At 37.8% G+C, this 25903-nt stretch overlaps 1 protein-coding gene across 10 annotated transcripts in view; it reads left to right on the forward strand.

Annotated features, from left to right (window-relative positions):
* Positions 1–25903, forward strand: part of LOC124117797 (rootletin-like) — a 121910-nt gene that overhangs the window by 71941 nt on the left and 24066 nt on the right. For 5 of the 10 annotated variants that reach the window (XM_046479808.2, XM_046479816.2, XM_046479815.2 and 2 more), the window contains exons 3-6: positions 1469–1507; positions 22372–22554; positions 23308–23391; positions 25526–25629. In XM_046479808.2, the coding sequence (XP_046335764.2) occupies positions 1469–1507; positions 22372–22554; positions 23308–23391; positions 25526–25629 (410 nt within the window). Of the gene's footprint in view, positions 1–1468; positions 1508–20895; positions 20974–22371; positions 22555–23307; positions 23392–23440; positions 23522–25525; positions 25630–25903 lie in introns of those variants that run through there. The other 5 variants (XM_046479810.2, XM_046479817.2, XM_046479814.2 and 2 more) reach the window with 3 other exon arrangements.

The raw sequence follows: 25903 nt of genomic DNA on the forward strand, positions 1-25903 counted from the left end.
TTGAAAATTCTTTTTAATTGAAAAATAATGAACTCCAGCTGATGTATAATAAATGGATGAAAGTCTAATAACTAATTTTTCATGGCCCTAAGTAGGATGGATTGGTTCACAGAGAACTCGGGTCAGGTTAGGCTTGTTTCGCACGTCACGTTTCACAGGTTTAAATTGTCCAACATGATGAATGTCTTCGGGGGAACATGAGATCATTGTTGCCACTGGTGGGGCCATAATCACCCCGATGTATGGTGTAATGCTTGATAAGATTTCATGCGACTAATCTTCACATATTGATTATTGGATGACAAAAATGTAATTGACTTTGGTTTTGTTTTATTACTATTTTTTTTGTGATCAGTGCTTATTTCAAGTTTCAACTTGTTCTTGAGGTATAACATTTTTATACTGGCGTCATTTTCTGAGAATTGGGAACATGAAGTGGGTGGGATCCTCGAGAGACAGACCCATTAGAAGGCTGTTGAACCGTAACAGTGAAACGGCTACCTGTACAGGTGAAGCACAGACACCCACTTGATCACATGGGGGACCAACCATTTGATAACTGTGTCTGGCTGGGATTTTGAAAAGGGTATTCAAATACAAATTTGAAAAAATTGTTGAAATACACTGGCTGTCCGGAAAAATTGTAATAAAAATGTTTTAATTGATGAGCTCCTACTTTCAACAACGTCAGAGAATTGAATTTATTACGTCTTGAAAACTGAAAATTTTCTCTGTTGTCAACATAAGCATCTTCCCTTTCGTCACTCAACCCCCCTCCAACCCCCTCCCCCCCCCCTCCCCCTCTTCCGCTGTTCCGCCTTCTCTCTCATAGTCCTGCACCAGCCCCTCTCTCTTGTCATGATGTCATTGCCACTGTGATGGCATTGCTGTTGTGACAATGCTACTAATATGATGTCACTGCTGTTAAAAGCCAATGCAACAGTTATCATCATGACGTCGCTACTTTCATGTCGTTGCTACTTTGATGTTATTGCTACTGTGACATGATACCTGCTGGGCTTCCATTACCAGTGTGATGCCTCTGCTACTATGAAGTGTTAGCTACTGGGATGTCATTGTACTATGATGTCATAGCTATTGTGATGTCATTGCTACTGTGTTGTCCTTAGCTATTGTGATGTCATTGTTACTGTGATTTCATAGCTGTCGTGATGTCATTGCTACAACCATGTCATAGCTACTGTGATGTCATTGCTACTATGATGTCATTGCTATTTTGTTATAGCTACTGTGATGCCATGGCTAATATGTCATAGCTACTGTGATGTCATTGCTACTATGATGTCAATGCTATTCTGATGTCATTGCTATTTTGTTATAGCTACTGTGATGCCATTGCTAATATGATGTCATAGCTACTGTGATGTCATTGCTACAACCATGTCATAGCTATCACAATGTCACTGATACTATGTATATAATAATGAAATCTCCTTGCCTCATTCAGACGCGGACATTGTTTGTCCGAAACGGAGCCCTAGATTATGTAAGTTGAATTATAGACAACACTATATACCATGTACACAGCTAAGCTATAGACAACACTATTATTATAACATATACACTAGAGTAGCAGAAACAGCACTAATACAGGTGTGTTAGAACTAGATAGAACTGCTTTATCATGTTCATATAATCTTCTTTTTGAATGAAAAAATATCAGAATTAGCAGAAGAGAATAAATGCACAATGGTAATTGGGTGAGGTTCTTTCCTGTCTGTATTAAAAAACTTATTTTTGTTTCTTTTTGTAAAAATAATTGGCTCAAATAGTTTGAAATGGACGTGTGTCTCTTGTGTGTGTATCTTAATTAGTGATATGGATTGGCCTGACTTTTTTATTTGCAATTTGTTGCAATAATGATTCATGTATTGTGATATGTATCACAATATATTACATGCATCCTTTCATCTGTAGTATTGTTATGAACCTGAATATTAATGGACCAACACGTAGGACTTCCCCTGCACGCTTTTGACAAGATCGTAGCTGTCTACTATTTCATTGGATGTTGCCATGGTCACAGATAGGGGAAAATATCGTGTCATTGAGTTTACTAAAAATGTTAGTAAATTTTGGGAGCTATGCTTTACCACGCGCTATAACCGATGCGCTCAATAACGAGGGAACACTGTACGTAACAACTTGTAATGTGTGTGAAAAGTCGTACGAAAATACGCTATTTGAAGGGGGCATGGCCTAAATGCAAATGTCCGATTGGGATTTTAAATTTTCCGGACCCCTGTCACAAAGCATGCATAATAGACATTATATACAGGAAGCTGGTCGCAAATAACTTCTTTGATAGGCATTTAGAAGTTGGAGTACTAAGTAAGGATAAGAATGTATGGATGAACAACTTCTTTATTACAATTAAGAGTGACGTTTTGGTGTAGGTTCTAACACCGTGATCACTTGCTTGATAACGGTGTTAGAACCTACACCAAAACCTCGCTCTTAATTGTAATAAAAAAGTTGTTCGTCCATAAATTCTTATCCTTACTTGGTCACAAATAGTTTCGCTTTTTCGATCATAGGAATCAGTTGCTAATTTCATCATTTTAGTTCAACTTCTCACTTATATAAACAAGATGAAAGTATGCATGATTTTGAAAAATACAATATACTGGTATTTTCCAAAAATATTGTGGTATGTTTTCATTCGTATTAAGATTGTGGTATACCGGGAAACTGGTAATACTGGTACCTCTAATCTTTAAGACAAGCCCTTTCTCTTAACTGTGCAGATCAAGTGTATCAGTATATCTAGTGTATAACTTTCATATCGCTGCACTAATGTAGAATATGGAAGACATATTTTTAAAGATTCACATTGAATTAGGCATTGTTGGTGTATGTGTGTGAGTGAAATCTGAGCCCAACAAGCACAACAAGAGATCCTTTGGTTCAGTAATGGTGTTCTCCTAACAACTTAGTGGAATGTAGTTTATAGCAGTTATTTAGGTTAGATTTCACGATAACCATATCACTTCATCTAAACTTTCACTAGTCTTTAGCATTGCATTCCTTAGAAGGGTTAGAATTGTATGATTACTCATATTATATTAATAATATTACAAGTTTATGACATCAGAATAACCAAAATTAGTTTTTGACTAGTATTTTTATTTTATCAAACAGAAAATTTAGATTTAAAATATAATTGATTTTTTATTGATCTTGTGGCCGATAATCAAATTGTAACAATAATTGTGTTGAATGGTGAGTTCAATGCTTTGCAACAGAGGTTATGCCTGGCTTGCCTCTGAGTCTAGTACACCGGCATACCTACAGTCTCTCCATGTTAAGCAATGGTGGCTTGTGTAATCGATAGCTTTGCAGGGGACGCTTGAAGTACCGTAAACATACTCACGGTCAACATGTTTCCCTGAAACAAATTACATATCCCAGATATTCCTTTAGTGGTTGGTTCGGCTCTTAAATCTCTTTTAAAAAATAAAGCTGTACTCAACAATCATATAGTCTAGCTATTACAGCGGCCTGTAAATAATCGAGTCTGGACTAGACAATCCATTGATCAATATCAGGAGCAACGATCCCTGCTGTCGGGGAACGATGACATGCATCAACCAAGTCAGGGAGCCTGACCACCCGATCCTGTTAGTCACTTCTTATGACACGCATAGTCGTCTTTACGGCAAGCATGGGTTGCTTGAGACCTATTCTACCCTGGATCTTCACGGGTGGGGATGCTGTCTCACCACCAGCACTGTTAAGTCACCAGTGTAGGTTGGTAGGGACCAATTCCAACTCCTGTGAAAATCCGGGGTAGAATAGGTCTTCAGCAACCCATGCTTGTTGTAAAAGGCGACTATGCTTGTCGTAAGTGGTGAATAACGGGATCGGGTGGTCAGGCTCGATGACTCATCATATCCCACTTACATGGATCGATGCTCATGATGTTAATCACTGGATTGTCTAGTCCAGACCCGATATATTTACATACCGCCGTCATATAGTATGAATTTAGCCGAGTGCAGCGTTAAACAACAAACAAACAAGTGAGACTCTGCTCAATTATACGATGTCCATTTAAAGTGTTGATCTATGTCAGTGTATATGTTGCAATTGTGGCGCCACGTGACAAACATTACCCCTGTGTAATGAGGATGGTCATGACGTGAGATTGAAATGTATCATAAAATGTGAGTTTGTAGGACAACCAAACTGTTTCTAAGTGACTTGTATGAAACCAGTCTATGGACCAGGGTGCCATTGTAGAAAGCGATCTTAGCCTGAGGTGATCGTAACTCCCATGCCTTGTCAAAGACTTACGTCAGTCGTATTGCTAAGGTTGTTTTGTACAACGGCACCCAGGTGCTTGATAAATGTCTATATTGTTTCATCTTGTCAACTTTAGTGTTAAATGACTTCATTGTGACAAATGGATACAATGATCACTGGCAAATATCCCAGGTAATTGTTAAATGCTTATATCATATCCCATAGCCAAATGTCCACAATCCACCAGGTGTTTGATAAATCTCTATATTATTTCATCTTTCAAGACAATTTGTTAGTATGTCAACAGCTGGATACAATGATCACTAGCATATAGACCAAGTAATTGTTCAATGCATATATTGTATCCCATAGCCAAATATCCACAATCACATTTTCGACAAGATTCTATATCATGTATATAAATGCCAACATTGTTTCATCTTTCAAGACAAACTTGGGGTTAAATGCTTCTATTGTCAATAGCTAAACATCTATAGCCTATACAGACCAGGTGTTTGATAAATGTCTATATTGTTACATTACAAATGGCCACACAAGCGCCCAGTATTCTGGTGTTCGTTCATGTCAATGTACTCAAATCCACGGACACCTGGATTCTATTCCATCTGTTGTTTGACTTACGACTTGAGGTATTTATTCACGACTTGACTTCTGTATGTCTTGGTCAGTAGCTATGAAGAGTCAACATTTGTCGGACGATGTACTACAGTGTGTAGTGAATTGCCGGACCTTTTTCTTTTCTTTGGTCCCATGGGTGAACGGAGTACCTGTGTAAATATGTGAGCCATGTGTTACAGTCACACAGTGTAGACTTGTGTGCTCTCTTCACATCGGTAGCTAGTTGCTTTCATTGGGAGTAATGGGGAGGGATTGATTCAAGCTTTCACAGACCATACTTGCATAACTTATTGACTTGCAGGAGAGGAAGAATTTACTTATACTCAATGGGCTTACATTCTGTTAATTACGGTATACTTATATGAATCATGATCATACAGGGATGAAATGAGTGATTTAATCTTGATGTTAGTGTTGTGAAATTCTTGATTTGTTTGCTGTTAGTTTCACAGATTGTACGTATTCTATACTACTAAACTTCTAAAACGTTAAGAACCACCTTCATATTACTTTTCTTTCGTATTAATATAGTCCTTAACTTTTGTTGAGTAATATATGAAACAACAGACCTTAAAGTTTAATTTATTTGAGGAGCAATCAGTCTCCAGAATATGTTTTCTAAACTTACCAAACCAATATTTAAGAGACAAATCCATTACTTGAGGAGCCGTGTCATAAATACTGTAAATCGTGAAATTAATGTTCTCCAAAAGAATGCGACCACTGGCCCCGAGCCAAAAATGCCTTAAAGTTTTTTTATTCCTGAGGAGCAATCCGTCTTCACAGTTATGAGTATGTTTTCTACACTAACCAAACCAATTTTTAAGATACAAATCCATTACATGAGAAGCCATGTTATTTAAAAATCAGGCTCCCTGTTATTTTTTAATCAAACTTGAAAATAAACATTATCGTCTTTATAAAAACATCAAAGAGGTAATCAAGAGGTATCACCATGATGTAACTTCAAATAGAATATGGTGCCAAATGTAGAATTTGTCTCATTAATCAAAATGGCTTCCAGATTGAATGCTTAACAGGGATATACTGTAAATCTTGAAATTAACGCGAGCGTGAATTAAATGCGAATTAAATTGAGTCACATTTTTGGCTAGGGACCAGCGTTCGCATTCTTTTGGAGACGCATTAATTTCACGATTTACAGTAATAGTTTTGGACAAGAATTATTTGGGGAGCTCTGATCTCTCCGATGTACCCAAGAATTGATTATAAATGTCTTTGCATGACAGATGAAATGAGAAAATAATTGGCAAATAAAGGTGCAACTTATTAGAAATGACTTTCATGTACCCCAATTTTAATTAATGTCACTCTTAAATTGAAGGTCACATAATTATCTCCCCTCATACTCCGACATCCAAGCTCCTCACAGTAATAGCCTGTTCGCAGACAGCGCTCCCTGTACTATCACTGCCACCAGTCACAGCTCCCCACTGTGCTAGGTGTCTTGCAACCATGCATGGAGTATAACTCGCAACAACCGACTTCCTGTTATTTTTACAAACAAGTGATGACTGTTATGACACCGAATACACTTCTTCCAGCTAAATTTTTGTTGTTGTTATTTTGAATTTCTGTTTCTTTTTGAATGTTAATTTATTTTAACTTAATTAGTTTGGTGAGAATGTAAGGAGGAAGGTGGGTGCTTTTTCTGCAATTTCGAACCAATCTGATTAAACACACAAGCGAAACTTCATCTGTGAAATAGTAAATCAGTCTTAAGCCATGTTTGTTTGCCTTTTTTTTTTAACACTGCACTCAGCAATATTCCATCTATAAATAGATGTAAATAATCTGTAAATAATCAAGTCTGGACAGACAATCCAGTGATTGACATCATGAGCATCAATCTCAAAATTAGGATGACGTGCATCAAGCAAGTCAGCGAGCCTGACCATCTGATCCCGTTAGTCGCCTCTTACGACAAGCATAGTCGCCTTTTACAGCAAGCATGGGTTGCTGAAGACCTATTGTACCCGGATCTTCACGGAAGTCATAAAACATGATAGTAATGTAGTTGTCACATGCTGGGGAGGCTCTTGTCAAACACCTTCACTATTCAGGGGTGTATAAAGTTATCTAACCTTGTAGTCAAACATCTTCATTAATCAAGGGTGTATTGAGTCATGAGTCTTTTCCTACCCCATAGTCTTGCATCCTCATTAGAGGAGCGTCTAAAGTTATCTCCCTTGACACCCATCCTTAAATTGCATCAAATGTCAACAATGTAAATCTTGACTATTGTCTTCACCATCCCCAGGAGATGTGGTCTATTGTTATGACTGATGGTGGTGTATTGTCTCTAACAACCCCCATGACATACGGCCGTTATTTCCCTCATATTGGTCTATAGACACCGATGCTTGTACAATGTATACAATGCTCCGATGACTTGGTAGCTGAAGCAGCACCTATCATCATTAAACATTCATAAAAAATACATCTCGGTTTGACATTGACTTTCCTGTCGAGTTTATGATCCCATTTATTACACATTAAGTTGAAGTTGTCAGTGTCCTTAGGAAAATAGTACATGTTTGCTTGCGATGGACTTGAAAGACTGGGGGAGGGCATTTGATTCAGTTGGCCTGACACGTGCTCTCTGACAGTAGATATATTTATTATTAATGATTCAGGTTATGGAACTTGAGAAAGAACCTTATAAATTTAATCACCTGTGTCAGTGAAGAATGCTTATTCGTTTGAAGTTTCATTCTCAAATTGAAAGTAGTTGAATACATGTAGCACTTCTATAGTCTCTATTTCTTTGATCTTCTCAGTGAGTATCCTTGTAATTATCTTAAAAAATGAAAGAATTGGTTCTCAGGCAATGGCTTTTGAGGAGAGGGGCAGGGGGTTTCAAACTAGTATGTAACAAAAAAAAACAGTTGTGTAACCAAAAAACAGTTGTGTAACCAAATAAACAGTTGTGTAACCAAAAAAACAGTTGTGTAACCAAATAAACAGTTGTGTACAATCAACGGGAAAGGGCCTCCCCACATTAATGTATTCCTTGATGAGTAAAATACAGGAATACAGTATTTGACTACCTTTGGACTTGAAACATCGGAGGATTTTTTCAGGGTTTTTTTTCAATTGAAATTGAAAACAAAACATGCGGCGAACTTTATGATGATGCGAGTAGTGCCTCAGAACCAAGACTATTATTTTTTGTAGCCTTATATTTTCCAAAGTAAAAAGTAAAAGCAGTTACCGAATAATGCTGTGCTTTATCCTTCAGAATGTAATGAGGATTTTATAACAGGGAGCCATCATAATGGTATGGCCATTAAATCTATTATCATCCCATCCAGGAAAGAATCAAGAGAACTTGATGAGAATTATTGTTATTAATTGTAATAAAACACACATAGATTTCTTCTTATGTTATTTGTCTGAGTGAAAATATGGATAAATGAGAAAAAATTTCTAATATCTCATTTGTGGTCTGTAAGATGCGATTTAATGTCTAGATGGTACTTTATGTAATGGTTAAAGCATTTTAGTGTCACGCTAAAGGCCGTGTTCAAATACATAGAGAGGCTGTCTGGAGAGCGGAAGGTCGAGGGTTCGATTCTTAGCAGAGTCACACCAAATGACATTGAAGATTTTTTGTTGTTGTTACCCTGCCTGGCACTCATCATTAAGGTCATAAAACAAGGGCTGGTCGGCTGTGTCTGAGTGGCATAACCCAGTCAAGATGATCTGATCAATAATCAAAATCTATATTGTGATAAAACGGGTCTTACTTCACAAAGTACATCAAATCACTTAGGCACCTTGATCATAAACATGAAAAGATTTCGAAAATAGCTGATGCCGCCGAGTTGGCGGTACACATGCTTTGCATCAAATCACTTTGGCACCTTGATCACAAACATGAAAGGATTTAGAAAAAATCTGATGCCGCCAAGTTGGCGGTACACATCCTTTGCAAATCCTGCAATCAACCGAAATCTGGACAGCAGTTTACAAACCAGATGTTGATTTTGTTACACGATTTTAATTGGACTATGCATGGACACGTTAGTCCAACCAAAATAGAACTCCATTATTCCAGCCTAGTTCGGCAAGGGTTGAAACTGGAGTTTTACAGTCAGTTAACTCCCTTGCCTCGGGAAGATGATCCCAGCTATGAGATATGACTTGTCTGCACCCAGCTCCCTCGTGTCTGCTCTCTTCCACTTCGTGCCAATTGGCAGATCCTAACCTAACTTGTCCCTACTGGGGATCTATTTCACCCTCCTTGTATCTCATTGGAGTGGGATATTAATGTATATTACTGTCAGTATTATCGCCCTGTCAGTGTATACAGATAGCTAGTGTTTGCCTGGCAGCTAGTTATCTTGAGTATAAAGCTACTGTCCTAGAAACCAAGAAATGTGTACTGTGTTGTGATATTGACTCGAGGATTGTGATTGAATGTCAGGAAAAATTTCATTTTGATATTCAGGATGTCTGTCTGAATGTTATTTTATTCTTTCCACTCAACTTGCCAACGTTTGAATTTCCCAAATTGATGGATATTTTTGGCGGCATCAAGTTATCTCCCCTGACCCTATTCATGTTTGTCCTGCCCTTGGTGAAAAAGTGACAGTGTTGAGGGGAGGTAATAAAAACAAACATTGTTTCGGTTCATGTAACATTAACAATTAAAAATAAAAAGTCACATGATTGTGGCATTCGTGCTGCAACTGGACTCTACTCTTGATGCATTGAGGGGGGCCAGGTGACCCAGTCATCTAAGGCGCCACGATTCGCTGTGCAGAGTTGCGTCACTTGGGCACGCCAGAAACCTATGATTGTGGGTTCGAATCCCGGTTCGCCCCAATTATGTTTCTAGGTTTGTCAGCACCATACACTCGTGGGTTTCACCGAAGTGGTAAACGTCTGAGACCTGCATCACTTCGGGCTTTCCTCCCACATTAAGCTGACACACCGCGATATAAGTGGAATACTGTTAAAAGCGGCGTTAAACCCAACTCACTCACTCACTCACTTGATGCATTGAAATAATCAGTGTAGGCTTTTCATTCGATGGAGCAAGACACACTTTAATGTTCGTCTTTGTAGAAATAACATGGACCAATATTCGTGGTCTTTGTAGAAATGATGTGGACCAATATTCGTGGTCTTTGTAGAAATGACGTGGACCAATATCCGTGGTCCTTATAAATGTAAAGTGTGTACTATAGTTAGTGGTTCATTTCTACATTTGTGGTCATGTACCTACCATTTCTTCTTTAATTTTCATCTATTCAATAAGAGATTCACGTTAAGTTCCCCATCTATGTCATCATAAGAGAATCATCATGTTCATAAATCGTATAATTTCAAGTGGAGTTAGAAGGACGAAAGGTAGACAGACACATGAACGTCTCCTTCCGCTGCATAACAGACAGTTTTCATTTTGTGGTAAGTGTTTTAATTTGTGATGTTCTTCAGCCATCATGAGCAGAGTAACTCCAGCCATAGTGGACAATGCTACGTTTGGTCTCTTACAAAATCTGTTATTTTCTGCCTGTAAACAAACAATGTTTCTCTCACAAAAAATTACAATGCATAGTGTATCCTACATTAATAGCCTATTATGAATGATTAAAGCGTTTGGATGGCACGCTAAGGATGTGTTCAATTCTCCACATAGATACAATGTGTTAAGCGACTCCCACGAAGATTCCGGGGTAGAATAGGTCTTCAGCAACCCATGCTTGCCAAAGTGCGGCTATGCTTGTCGTAAAAGGCGACTAACGGGATCGGGTGGTCAGGCCCGCTGACTTGGTTGATACATGTCATCGATCCCAATTGCGTGGATCGATGCTCATGATATTAATCACTGGATTGTCTGGTCCAGACTCGATTATTTACAGACCGCAGTCATATAGCTTGACTGTTGCTGAGTGCGGTGTTAAACAACAAACCATCCAACCAAACCAATGTTAAGCCCATTTGCTAGTATATTGCTAAAAGTGGTGTTAAACCATGCCCACTCACTCATAATATGTGAGAGGCAAACTCCATCAGTTAAAGAGAGAAGTTCCATCCTCATTTTAAAGCAAGTTACACACAGAATAAGAACTTGTTTTCACTGTTTGCAACAGTTTAATCTGCAGGAGACTTGAATCTAAAGTATGCTAAGAATAACATTTGTCTAGTTAACCCTATTCACATTGACTTATTACACTTGTCGACCTGTGAAGATTACGGGGTAGAATAGGTCTTCAGCAACCCATGCTTGCCGTAAAAGTTGACTATGCTTGTAGTAAAAGGCGACTAACAGGATCGGGTGGTCAGGCTCGCTGACTTGGTTGATGCATGTCATCGATCCAAATTGCGTGGATCGATGCTCATGATATTAATCACTGGATTGTCTGGTCCAGACTTGATTATTTACAGACCGCCGTCATATAGCTGGAAAATTGCTGAGTGCGGCGTTAAACAACAAACCAACCAACTAAATATTACACTTGTCAGAGGGGTACTCAAAGTATGTGATCTTGACTACCAGTGGTCGGACTTTCATTTTTGTGGAAGCCTCGGTGGCTGAGTGGGTTAGATCGCTGACTTTGTGTGCTGGTGATTAGGTGCCTCACTCTGGCAAGTGTGGGTTTCGAATCCCAGACGGGCCTCAACCCAAAAAAGGTACGAGAATCTGTACTTTGCTAAGAAAGTGTTATCCCAAATATAACATTTGTTAGACTTATTACCAGTTGTACAGAAAGTAATCCTGAATAAATGCATATGTCAGCAAATCTACACCACAGAAAGGTGCAGATGATTGATTATACAAGAGTGATTATGATATTCAGGCAAAGCTGTTTTATGTTGACATACAATCATAAGCAACAATTTACATTTTGAAGAAATAAAAGGTAAATTATCGCAAAAGCTCAATGCTGTCATGTAAACTCTCTGAGCTGGAAGTGATTGTCACAGTTGGCTCTGTGTTCTTTTGAACACCTTGTACAGTAAGCCGATCTTCTGTGTTTCTTTGTCAGAGTTGGTTGTAATCTTTTAACTATGTCAAAAAACCATGCTGATTAGCATAAAGCTAACAAATGAGTTTGGGTCAAATGTTCGGTAATCTCCAATGCTCCCGTAGTGCAGACAAGTCACTGATCAAAACGCTGCAAACCGATATGGTTTCATGTGATTGGTTATTGAAATTTAGTGAAGCTTATCACCATCTGAAACTCATGAACCAGTCGTGTTAAGTGGTAGCTATTGTCTATATCGCCTGGCTGGCGTTGTTGTGTTATTTGCACAGCATGACGAGAGAAACAAGAGGCTGTTATAAGTCGTATTCACCCCATGGTGAAGCCGCAAATCATTTCGATGGCTGATTGAGAGGGGTCGATGTCAAACATTTTCCGACTGTCACCTGAGACAAAGCAAGTAAGCACTCCTGATCAGCCTCAGTCACCTCTGCCTAGCTCGAGTACTGTCAAAGACGAAGACTAGGATTTAACACCGCCTTAGAGTTCGTGCCAAGGCGTGACAACACAGCTTAAGCAATGGCTTCTTATCCTTCTCCAGTGTCACTTTCGGATACTTTCGTTTGTATTTAAGTCTTTTTATTCCTGGTTTGGATTGGCATACACATCTGGTGTGTGGAAATACACTTGCTTAATGAAATATACCAGTCCTCAACAGGTTTCACACCTATATAAACAATAGAAATAACTGCCGTGGAATTTCCACAGCGAACCGTCAAAGAAACTTGCCACTGTGAATGTGATTGTGCTTGGATATGGTTGAAGTGTGGTCCAAGCTGAACCGTATTTCTTGCTGAGCGTTCATGTTGGATTAAAGGTGTGAGAATTTCTGTGTGACCAAATATACTAGGATTACATGTGACTGATTTGTGTGGAGTATTGATACATGGGGAACATACAAGCCATGAATGCTGGATCGGGATTAGTTGGAAGATAGGGATTGTTGACCTTGAGTCAAGTTACGTTCTGTCGTGCTACTTGTTAACGTCTTCGGAGACGCTCAGATTGTAACCTCTTAATCAGAGACAAGGATCAGTTATGTACTGAACTGTTTTTTGACAAGGGTAATATTTTTTATACCAAAAATACAATATATGTCTTTCTTGCAAACGTTGGAAAATACAAATATTGGAAATGCTACAGTATTTTGTTGAATGGATGGATCGTTCTTGAAGCAAAACCTTCTTTCCTGATGCTTGGAAATACTACTTGCTGACAACAATCAACTGGATCTTTTATGTTGGCAAACACATCAATCTCAACTTTAGACTTTTTTCCAGATACATCTTGTCTGAACATACCACTTGCCAACAACTGCTTTTGGTTGGGTATGGACATACTGCTTGTGTGATGACTGGTCTTTAGTAGTTAGAGATTTCCATGTTTGAAGGAGTTGTGACAGATTGTCGTAAGTCCCACAATGGCAAGCAAGGAGGAGCTGCAATCCGTCGATGCCACTGAGAAGGATAAGGATGAGAAAGCAAGTGACAATGGCCCTTCTGATGAGCTTGCAAAAATACGAGCTAATCTCCGAAAAGCTAAACCGGAAACGTTTGGTCCAGGATTTGTGCAGAGGAGGATATCGGAAGCAAGTATTTGGGGCATTGAGAATACAGAATGCTTCTCAAATGCCATATATACTTTAGTAATATGAAAGTATCGGGTGGTCCTTAACTTTCCTTGGTTGTATATCTTATTTTTATGGATATGAAACAATGAGTTTTCAAAACCTTTATATTTGACTTTACATAAATCTTCTTTATTAGTATATCACAACAGCTTGTTGAATTTGTATTAAGAGATATTATTTTGAAATAGGATTACCCATTTAAAATAATTAATCAGCTTTTTCCCAGATTGTTTTTATTGATTTCTTATTATTTTAAGACCCAGTGCAAAAAACATTAGGCTGATTATACTGACTCAGAAGTTTACGTAGTTTTGAGAAAGCTGTGTGTTTTGTAATCTGTGTGAACCTGAAGGTTGTATTATAGCACGCTGAATTGTGTTTATGCATCATGTTATGAACCTGTATGTTTAGTCGATTGTTATTTAGTTGGTCCATGGCATACCGTCAAAACATTTGACGCAGTAAAAGAGTTCTTCGATCCAATCTCATTTAACGATTTTCGACCAATCAGATTGCTGCACACACTTCCATTCATTGTGCAATAGTGCTTTGCAAGGGCAAGGTTAATTATGTTAGTACCTGTGTCCTTCCATTTCAAGGCAAATTCTCCATGTCTGCGCAGATTCCGAGAATTGTCAAGAGGATTCATGCATTACAGGAACATGTGTCCTCTATTTGATTTTTGGCCTTGTATTATTTGCTGGAAAACATTCAATTATTTTTCTTGGCGCTGACATGTTCCACACACAAAGCTATTTGTGATTACTAACTATTTTAGAAACAATCCCCATGAGCATTAACGCAATGCTCAATTTGACTATCAGTCATAGCTGATTCCTTGCATAATATATCTAGAATACTCTCCCTAGTCCTGACACAGAGATTTTGCTGACATATATTCCCTTAGTCTTTGAAGTAAAAGGCGATATTTTGGCGCACCATAGAGTGTGAAAATCCAAATTACTAAGGTTGAGATGTTTGGGATCGATTACTGAAGTAATCAGGGTGGTGCATCATGGGAAAATAAAGATCATGAGTGACTCTTCAACCATATATGAAATAAGAATTTTTAAGACATTTTGAGTGTCTGCATCACTGTAACCATGGTAACAATTGTTGAAATTATTGATTATTTGCAGGTAACCCTCATACAGTATAAGGTTCTTCATGTACAGGTGTTAGTACTCAATTGCCTGCTTCAACATTATTGTCTATATTGCCTGCTTCAACATTATTGTCTATATTGACATGGGGCGGTGGGGTAGCCAATGGGGCTGGGACGAGTCCACATTTACTATCTGGGTACCCGACCCCCTCTTACCCGACCCTACCCGGGTATCCACTGCAAGTTTCAAGAGTTGGGAACAAAATGCCTGATTGGTAATTGTTTTACTGCAGCCCTGACTAAAACTATTTAGATACATGTATCAACACAATCAGATCATGCGTTCACTGAAGTTTACTGAAGCTTTATCTTTACTCAAACATATACAAGTCAAAAGGAATGTGTGCATCGTCAGAAAGAAATATGAACATTAGCAACTTGTAGTGTAACCACTGAGCTATAGTGAGTTTTTGTCATTAAACAATATATCACATGACTAACCACGGGTCTGGGTAGTCCTGTGGGTACCTGGGTGCTACTCAGAACCCACCCGACCCGAGTACCCGAGTTACCCGTACCAGCCCCAGTAGCCAAGTGGTTTAAAGCATTCACTCGTCACACTGAAGACCTGGGTTCGATTCCCCATATGGGTACAATGTGTGAAGCCCATTTCTGGTGTCCCCTGCAGTGATATAGCTGGCATGTTACTAATAGCACCTTAAAACAATACTCTCTCACTATATTGCCATACATTGCACCTACTGACTTCGGATAATTAGTAAGGTCAATGAAGGTCACTTTAAAAAACACCATCCTCTATTTCATCAGACCTACCTGTCGGTAATTACCTGTCATTGTTTGGTAATTTGTGTAATTATTTCGTCGGACCTACCTGTCAGTAATTACCTGTCCCTGTTTTGTAATTAGTGTAGTTAGGTGACATGCTGTTGTAACAGTAAATGAGTCTAGTATCTAGTGTGTGGATAATGTCCTGACTAGGTCAGAATGTTCAATTTATCTTAACGAGATTTCGTGCTTCATTTGTAATTTGCTTAATGAATCAATTAATGAGCAAAGTGGATCATCAAATGTGCCACATTTTTGGCAGAGGCTTACAAGATTGACATTAATTGAAATTGATATCATTGTTTGTTTTAAAACAATTGAATTCAGAAAGAAAGATATTGTCCTCATCAGCCTTTTTTCTACTGGTTTTACTGAATAGAAAATATTGCTTTTTACACACAAAATACAAGAAATAGGGAATACATGTATTTCATAGTTATGAATAATATTATTTGTTTCTGTAATTGGTTTTATAAATTATTTTCATGTTTACACAGAGCCATTCTTTGCTATATCTTAACAACAATAATACAAGATAAAAATCATAAGATATCAAGCTGCCACTTATAATTATAATAATAGTATAATAATAATAATATTAATGAATTTTTATATTTTAAAAAGAAGAAAAAACGGCTTATTTTCACTGTTACATCAAAAAGATTTCTGATATTCATCGTTCTGTGAACAAAGTATTGCAGTGTTTATCGTGTGACTTCAGTACATCCATTCAGCTCTAACTTTAACATAGGCTTATAGCACTAATATAGACTAACGCTTAGTCTCTGAAAATATATAATTTTGATAGAAACAAACAGAGCTACAGATAAGCAGCGTATTTCCGTAAAATACTCCCCCAAAATATTCAAATACTTTCAATTAACTTGCATACAGAAACACCTGCATTAAATGAAAAATGAAAATTATAAAAACAGCTCGCGTAAATACCCAATGAAGCTTTTTCAGCATGATGACAAAGGAGCTAATTTCCGAAATACAATTACGAGCTAATTTACTTTTCCGAGTCAAGCCTCTATATTTAGAACAGTAATCATGGTAATATACATCTAAAACATTATTTAGATATTTTTTTTAAATCTTAAAATGTTCACTAAGTTTGGGAAAAACCCAACAGAGTGATGAATAGATGAGTGAAATAATATTGGTTACCCGATGAAAAATGTAATGACCCAATGAAATTAGAAAGCCTAGAGTAAAAACTCAATTGCTTAAATATTTATCTAAACAACTCTATTGAAATTTAAAAGGAGCCCCAGTGAGATGGGAGAATTGGAACCTGTGGACAATCTAGACTTGCTTCATTTAGGGCTTTAGCATTACAGTAAGGGCAGAGCAAAAACCTATATAACATGGTTCAGGGGCTGTGGGACAGGCAAGTGCTATTATAGCCCCGTGGAATAATGAATGTGGGATTTAGCCCAAGAATGCATGTTTCATGATAGACAAAGGAAACATATAATGCATGTCAGTGATATATTTCTTTGGTGAATAATATTCCTTTGATTGCAATACATGAAAGGAAAGTAGCATCTTGTCATAAGTCTGTCATGTCTCAGGGGTGCCTCGTCTGGCTTAACATTTTATCCACTGTTGTATCAAATCTGAATTATTCAGACTGTTTGTATGGCTATCTGACCAGCCAAGGTGACCAGTGTTTATGCTTTGATAGGCCAGATAATTGCTGCAATTAGCCATGTGTCTTTGACCGCTGATGCCATCACGGCCTATCGATCTTCTCTGTCCACGAAGGGTCATCCATCGTAGATGCTGTTATCCTGACAACTGATCGTACATGAAGAGGTAGAAATCTCTATTGATTATCAATTACTGTGATTGTCAGGTGTACTGTCAGGTGCAAACTGGAATACAAACAGTTACAAACGTTCTACAAACATTTAGATACACACACGTGAAAACAATTCAGTGCTTGATACGGCGTTGTCCTCACCACTTATTGAATGTAAATGTTTGTATTTCTGAGGACTTGAAAGTATATGTTGAGACTTGTGATTATGGCAAGCAGTGTTTATCAAGCGAAGCACAACGGAATCAATTAGCATGCTTGACGAGAGGAATGATTTGCCCGGATCAAACGACTGGTAGAAGCAGCCTGATATCAAACATGGAGAAAGAGGACCAGCCATTTTATATTCTGAGGCTGAGCCTGGGGATATTTAAAAATATGGTCCAACCCGTTTCACTGACATTGTTATACATATTCCTCGCATTGTAGGAGTAAAAAATAATGTGCCCTTTTCTTGCAGACATGTGTCTAAAGAATGCAGTTATTTATTCAATTTAAAATAGTTAAGCACCTGCATATGTTGGGAAAAAAATAACAAGGCTCCAAAAAGAATGCTGTGTCAAACCAAAATCATCATCCTCCCCTAACCCCTCGAAAAGCAAATGAATGCTCCCTCACTTAAAACTTTAAATTGTTTGATGGGCATTACTTAGAAGTTGACAGATGACAAGGTAGACACAATTTTATGGATAACATCTTTAATACTGTAAAAAGCGATGTTTCGGTATAGATCCTTATTCAGTCTTTCTTGACAACAGTATAAGGATCTATACCGAAATGTACTACCTTGTCTACCTTCTCACTGAAAATGTTTTCTTGTTATGGGAATGTATCAGTGATGATAGTGATTCTACTTAGGGTATTGGGACACTTTCATTAGGATTTTATTAACTTTTTCCTACTCTGTTATTTACCATCCTTTAGTTTTATATCCTAGGAATGAACGAATCTGAATTACTGGATGTTTTATAACTTATTGTTTGTTTAAAATCTCTTGGTTTTAAGATGTCAGCTTCAAATAACTTGGTGAAATCAGATTCATCTGATACCATTTACTGAGCAGCCACAGATATTTCTGATACTGTTACCCTCACAACTAGTTGCAATTGCTAAGTCTGTCAGGAGTCAGTATTGATTGCATTAAGACTGAGTGACAGGTGGATTATTGACAAAAACAATCAGTAAATGATTGATATTTGTCATTTACAGAAATGATGTCCTCGGACATTCTGTGATAGGCAAACAATGTTATTGAAAGAAGACGTTATTGATAAGATTGAGCTTTTCCCGTCTGCAATTTGGTATATTATTAAAGCCAAATGTAAGTCTTTTGACATGTTTGATGTTGGTTGAACATGAAAATACAGATTAAAATTGCTTAAATATTGTCTAGTGGCATAAAACCCAACTCACTCTAAACTAGACTAACATTTAGTCCAAGAAAATAAGTTATCTCATTATAAGATATATATCCACAAAATAAAAAGTAAATTCTAAATTCTTTATACAGTGAGGCAGTCTAGACTTGCCAAATGATTCTAGGCATGAGTTGGGTTCAATCTTTAATACATTCTCTTGGGTCTAGAAGACAGACTAGATATCATTTGGTAAATTCTCATTGATTAAAATGTAATGAATATGTATATTTTCACGCAAAGAGATTTTGAATTAAAGTTTACAATAAATTTCCTGACATGTTTGGGTTTGAAATAAGCAAACTGTCAAAGAATCATTTCAAATGGTTTTTGGTTTTGGTTTTTTCTTTCTTTGTTTTTAACTTCAAAGACTTTAAAGCTCACTGTTCCGTTTTAAGGGTTGGGGTATGCTATGTATAACTTAGAACTGCACAATTAAGTGTTCACGGAGTAACAAGTAGATCTATTTTTTGTTTACTTATGTGCTTATGAATTTCAAATTCACCAGAAAAATAAGGTTTGTGTGACTTTGGAACTTTCGACTTTGGGGGTTCTTGGGGGTTCAAGTGCTAACACACACAGGACAACTAATGAATAAAAAATGTTCACCATAACCTTGCTGCCTTCCTTGTTTATAGCACCGGAATTCCCTGTGCAGAGAGGTTAAAGCATTTGCTTTTCATGTCGAAGACCTGGGTTTGATTCCCCACATGGGTACGATGTGAGAAGCCCATTTGTGTTCCCTGCCGTGATATTGCTGGAATATTGTTAAAAGCGGCATTAAACTATACTCACTCACTCCAACCACTTCCGCTGACATATCGTGATATAACTAAAATACTGTTCAAATGGTGGCAAACCAAACTTACTCCTTGTTGCAGAAACAGCTGATTGCCGCCCCTGGTGGCGGCTTGGCCTTCAGAGTGGGAATGGCTCACCAGCACCGATTTCATACAAAACATTTTTAGCCCTGTCTGGATTTCAAATGACCAATCTCAGTTCCGAAGTAAATCTCTATCCCTTGTTGTATAACCACTAATCACTTGTGATAGATTATAGGCAGATTAAGGATTACTTTAAATGGTAATTAGCTAATCTTTGAAAGGGACTTCAGCTTTACCTGTAATTACCCATTTACCTGTAATTAGAGAGCTGTAGACACAACTGAAGCAGATTGCTTACAGCTTAGGAATGTCTATTGTCCTTTATGCAAAGCTTGTTGTATGTTATCAATTAAATCTATGGCTTTGTTTAGAGTAAATCAGAGATTTTGATATGTCTGTGAAAGTGGATCTCTTAGTCCTATCCTCCATTTATGTAATAAAACTGTAATGTAATATGATTAAGGATGTTTTCATCTGAAGTATGAACTATCAATAAACATATGTTTACTTTGAATTTCAGTATAAGTGAATTAATATTTATTTATTTTAAATATTTTATTATAAAACTGACAATAAGATAACCAAATTATCAGCAAAATATATCCTATCTCTGTATTTCTGATTATGATATACACATTGTTATTTATTTGTATTTTTTATTTACAATTTTAAAGATGCATTTTTTTATCTACAAGGCATTGTTTGCTGCAATTTCAGTTTTATTTCTTAACATATACAGTTCATATTAAACTTGTCATACAGACCCAGAAAAAAATATATTCAATACAGCCCATGCATGTCTATATTAGTTGGCAAGTCTAGATTACTGCAGTTTTAAGAAATGAGCATCTTGGCTCCTTTTTAATATGTTTTATTAAAATAAATTAACAACTGTTGTTTTATCTGTAAAATATTTGCATTGAGAGGAGATGTTTGTCGAAGTTGAAATGATTAGTTGTGTTAATAACATAATGTAGTATTATGTATATCACACCTTCACTAGGGAATAATCAGATATTAGTACCTGAGACACATATTGCACCTCTCTTTAATGATATTACCAATATCACCTGGGGTGTAGTTAGCCTCCTGGGGATTACATTCACTGAGCCATGTATGTAACAGGTAGATCTAAGACTTCAACTGAGCAACAGGGGATTAGTATAATTCCTGCTACCTAGGTCTCGTTAGTGTTTCCATGGACGCAAGGTACAGGTGGGTTCGTTATCCTGTCAAAACATGTCCCAGGAGGAGTATATAGGTGTGTGGTTTAGGTTATGGCAGCATTCGATCACAGTCCTCAATCGGGTAAACATGGCAGCAGAGTACGATCCTCTAGTCTTGGCTGTGAGTAGATATACCACTTCCCTGGATACTTCTTACATTGAACAACAGCACTCTGTTGGAGTGACATGTTTATGTGCTAATTCATGGTGTTCTATAAGGGCTGTGTTTCACTTATGGATCTACCTGTGTTTTATGTACCATTCTGCTCTATTGGAGATTCTTGGTTTTTTAAAGTGGGATTTACCTATGTGCCAGTGACTTATTTGATTTAGATTTACCTTTGTTTAAACAAGATTTATTCTTCAGGCAGGGAGTTTGAGTGTTTTATGCAGTTATAATGGAAAAAAACACATTTTCGTTTTCACTTGAAAGACATGTTTGTCTGTTTTAAGTTTAAAATCTTTTTTTTTTGTCAAAGAAAATCTTTAAGAGGTATAATTTTTGTGTCAAAAAATATCTTTAGAAGTAAAAAAAAAATTCAAAGCGTATCTTAGAAGTATCCATTATTGACTGTTATTCTCTATTGTATTTTAAATATAAGAACTACATTTAAGGCCCTCGTATGTGTTGATATATTGGAAAAGTGGCAGTTTTAATAGCATTACTCGCCTTATTCCATAATGAATCATACTTAATCATTGCAGATCGCGATACATTTCTATTCACAGAATTTTTATTTTTTTTAATTATACCCTGGGAGACTGAAATGTTTCGCAGACTGTCTCCACGTTTGTAGATATGATATCTGCCACAACTACCTTCAATGTATGCGTGGCAGGAACTGCATGTTAAATGACTGGGACTGTCATTAGGTTGAGTGCAATTTGAGATAAGGCTGACAAATGGCAAAGTTGTCAACATTTATGGTGTAGGTACCTTGTGTATAATGACATGGGTTTTGACCTCTTGCAGGCTGTCTTTGAACAAATCTCTACAGTATGACTAGTTCTGTCTTGCCTTCATCAAACTGATTTGAGTTTTCTGTAGTCAAGGGAAAGGGTTTATAATTGTGTTGAGTTGAAAATTGATAATTTCATTTTTTAGTATCAACATTGAATAAGGGGAATATTATGTTCAATTCATTATTGCACTAATTTGCATAACTTAAAATGTGAAAATACAAAGTGTAAAAAAATTGTCTTTCCTATTTTGTAATATGTTTATTTTCTGAGAAATTTACATGACTTTAGAAAAATTAGAAGACGACAAGTTACCATGGGTTATTAAAGTAGTCTTTTGAGTATAGAAATCGGTTATTGTCTATAGAATGTGAATGAGTGGTAGTGAAAAAATGGACTTTAGTCTCTAACCAACTCATACCTCTTTTGCCATCTATGTTTTTCAACAACAAAAATGCCAACCAAAATCATAAGTGAAGGTGGTATTTGGTATTTGTACTTAGTGGTCTGCAAGCCACAGAAGACAGGAAGTGTGACAGAGTTACTGTTCTTGTTTCAGCTGGAGCAGTCCCTGAAGGGAGATGGCCCCGATGATGAATCCCCTTCCAAGGGGCTGGTGCAACAGAACATCGACCTGCGTCGGAAGCTGGAGGAAGAACACGGCAACTATAAGAGGAAACTCCAGGCGTACCAAGATGGCCAACAGCGCCAAGCTCAACTCGTGCAGAAACTACAAGCGAAGGTATTTACATATCAAACTGGGAGCAATAGGTTTGGGTGTCTTGGGAATTAAGGTCAATAGTTGATAATTGGTATCTCGAGTGAAGACATTTACAAACCATCTGGGGAAGAATTTGAGTATGGTATGGTCGGGTGTCTTGGGAAGTATTGGTCATTTTGAGGTTAAATAGTGGTGACTCTAATTATGCCAAGATGGTGTCAGTTCATAGCAAGGCACAAGCATTGATGAAGTTCAACTATGGGGTAAATAGTCACAAAATGAAGGCAAACACTGCAGCAGTCATGGCACTGTAATAGATACTTGGGAGTTCATGGTTCTGTAAGCATGGGGTGAAAAGACCAGTGCACATTTATGATGGCTCTCCGGTGAACAATTGACTTGCCCTTGCATGTGTTTGTGATGGGCATCACCGATAGGGCAGGATTTGCTCACCTTTTTACAAACACCTGGTTTCATCACTATTTGATAGTTATTCACAGACACATGCTCATAACATGTAGTCAGAGTCAGATAGTGAACTCAGTAGTGGAGATTTCTTATAATTATGAAAATGGTTTTTGTGACCTTTATTGAACAGCTAACCTCTCAACAGGATGAGGAAGGGCTGGTATTAAGATAAGTCTTATGGGAAACACTTTCAGAATCAGGAGATTTGCAGTATGGGGTCAAAGCAATGGGTTAGATGTGATAGTTTCCTGCAACTTATTTTCCTTTGTAAGAAGAAAGATACTTAATGAAGAAGTTGCATTACAGCTTCTTCAATACAAGAAGAAATGTCAAGAACTGGAGGATTCAGTTCGAGGAAGCCAATATGATTTTCAAAGAACGTCCATTAAGGTAATTATCAAATGAAATCATGGTAATAATTCTGCCCTTTACAACACAGGTCATTCAGTACAAGAAAAAGTGTGAGGACTCAGACCTGCAATACCAAGAGCTAAAGGCTCATTATGATAACGTATCAGCGGTAAGCTTGTGTCTGTGTGCTGTGATAGTGCTAGCCCAACAACTGGTTATGTTGAAGACAACCTTCTATAGTCTTCACCTGACATCTCTCATTTGTTCATCTTGGCACCTGTGTGAAGTTTCTTGCAAAGTCTTGCATGTCATTTCTACTTTCAGGAAAGACTTTGAATACACACTTTGTTTTAACTGTGCACACTATTTGATCAAAGTATGTCTTATCACAAGTGACAATTTCAGGCAGTCCCACTAATATTTGTTCTTTTACATGCACTACCCCCAAAAGTACTTAAGTTTTAGCTGCACAAAAAATCAAACTCACTCAAAAATGAAATTAAGTGCTTTTATGCTTGCTTCGATCTATCCAACTCTTTACCTTGGTTGGTTGGTTTGTTGTTTAACGCCGCACTCAGCAATATTCCAGCTATATGACGGCGGTCTGTAAATAATCGAGTCTGGACCAGACAATCCAGTGATTGATATCATGAGCATCAATCCACGCATTTGGGATCGATGACATGCATCAACCAAGTCAGTGAGCCTGACCACCCGATCCCATTAGTCGCCTTTTACGACAAGCATAGTCACCTTTTATGACAAGCATGGGTTGCTGAAGACCTATTCTACCCCGGAATCTTCTCGGGTCTTACCTTTGGAATTTGGTCAAAGAGATAGCTGATGAAACCAAACTTAAAATCTTCACCTTCAGCTCTCACAGATAGGTCCTTTAATTAGAAGCAGATATTTAGATAAAAGTAAATACTTTCATGAGAAAGAACTGGTGCAGGATAACAATGCATTGACCAACTACATTACCCTCTTCAGATTAGCAGATGAATTAGGCATCGCCCAGAAGTATATCCACATTAATCAGTTTATCAATCCATTGCACATCCACTCATCCATCCCTCCGTCCATCCACTCATCCATTTGTCCATCCATCCATCCATAAATCTACTTGTCCATCCATCCATCCCTCTGTCCATCCACTCATCCATTTGTCCATCCATCCATCCATCCATAAATCTACTTGTCCATCCATCCATCTGTCCATCCACTCATCCATTTGTCCATCCATCCATCCATCCATAAATCTACTTGTCCATCCGTCCATCTGTCCATCCACTCATCCATTTGTCCATCCATCCATCCATAAATCTACTTGTCCATCCATCCATCGATCTGTCCATCCGTCCATCTACTCATCCATTTGTCCATCCATCCATCCATAAATCTACTTGTCCATCCATCCATCGATCTGTCCATCCGTCCATCTGTCCATCCACTCATCCATTTGTCCATCCATCCATCCATAAATCTACTTGTCCATCCATCCATCGATCTGTCCATCCACTCATCCATTTGTCCATCCATCCATCCATAAATCTACTTGTCCATCCATCCTAGATCTGTCCATCCGTCCATCTGTCCAACCATCCATCCACACATTATCCCAATGATGTTCCAACCCACACAGTTCCTCAAGTCCATCTGTACCAATGATGTGCGGGGATTTGTTGAGAACCATAATTTCGTTTAAGATATGATGGTGTAATGACCAAAGACATTTTGTCTTCTTACTCATAGTTCCCCATGCCATATTTATTCCATACCATCCATGAACCCTAAGGAATAGTTTAATCTGCTCTGCCAGACCGTGCTCTGATGTAGCTGACATTCTTTCCAGAAATAACCTCATCCCACTCACTCACTGTTCCCAGAGTATAAACTGCAAAGTTGCAGAAATTCCATGTTTTTTTACCAGTTTAAGGGTTTCATAGCCTTGTCTCTTTTATTCTGCTTTTTTCCGAGTTTTAAATGCAGAATGTCCGAAAGCTGACATTTTCAATGTAGACAGAACCTTCAATCACATTTTGCCCATCCATCATCCGTCTTATTTCATCCTAAGTCTTCCATGTATCCATCTTGTTCACAATTCATCCTTGAGGTAGTTGATCTGTTTGTGTTGTCCCTGACCTTGGTTTGACCCTGACCTGTCTGCTATCAGCTTTCGACCCTGGACAGCGCGGAGACAAGACTGAAGTATTCAGAGGCGGATCATGTCATGGATCTGGAAACAGCCCTCATCAAGTTGGAGGAAGAGCAGCAGAGGTCAGTAGCTGCAGCGGTGGTGGTAGAAGTGGCAGAAGCAGTAGTAGTTGTGGTAGAAGTCACTGCAGTAGCAGAAACAGTTGAAGAAGTAGTCGACTCGTAGCTTCGTGACTTGTAATTGTTGTGATGATAGTAACAGTCTTAGTAGTAGCCCTCATCAGTAACAAATACACAATGACAAAAAACATTATTTGTTAAATGAATTTGCTCTAAAATCTAAAATTGTTATGCTCTTTGCATAAATGTCTCACACGTCATCGGTGAAAAATATTTA

This window comes from Haliotis rufescens, unplaced genomic scaffold (assembly GCF_023055435.1).
Source record: "Haliotis rufescens isolate VD_foot unplaced genomic scaffold, xgHalRufe1.0.p SCAF_13, whole genome shotgun sequence".
In the NCBI taxonomy this organism is placed as follows: Eukaryota; Metazoa; Mollusca; class Gastropoda; order Lepetellida; family Haliotidae; genus Haliotis; species Haliotis rufescens.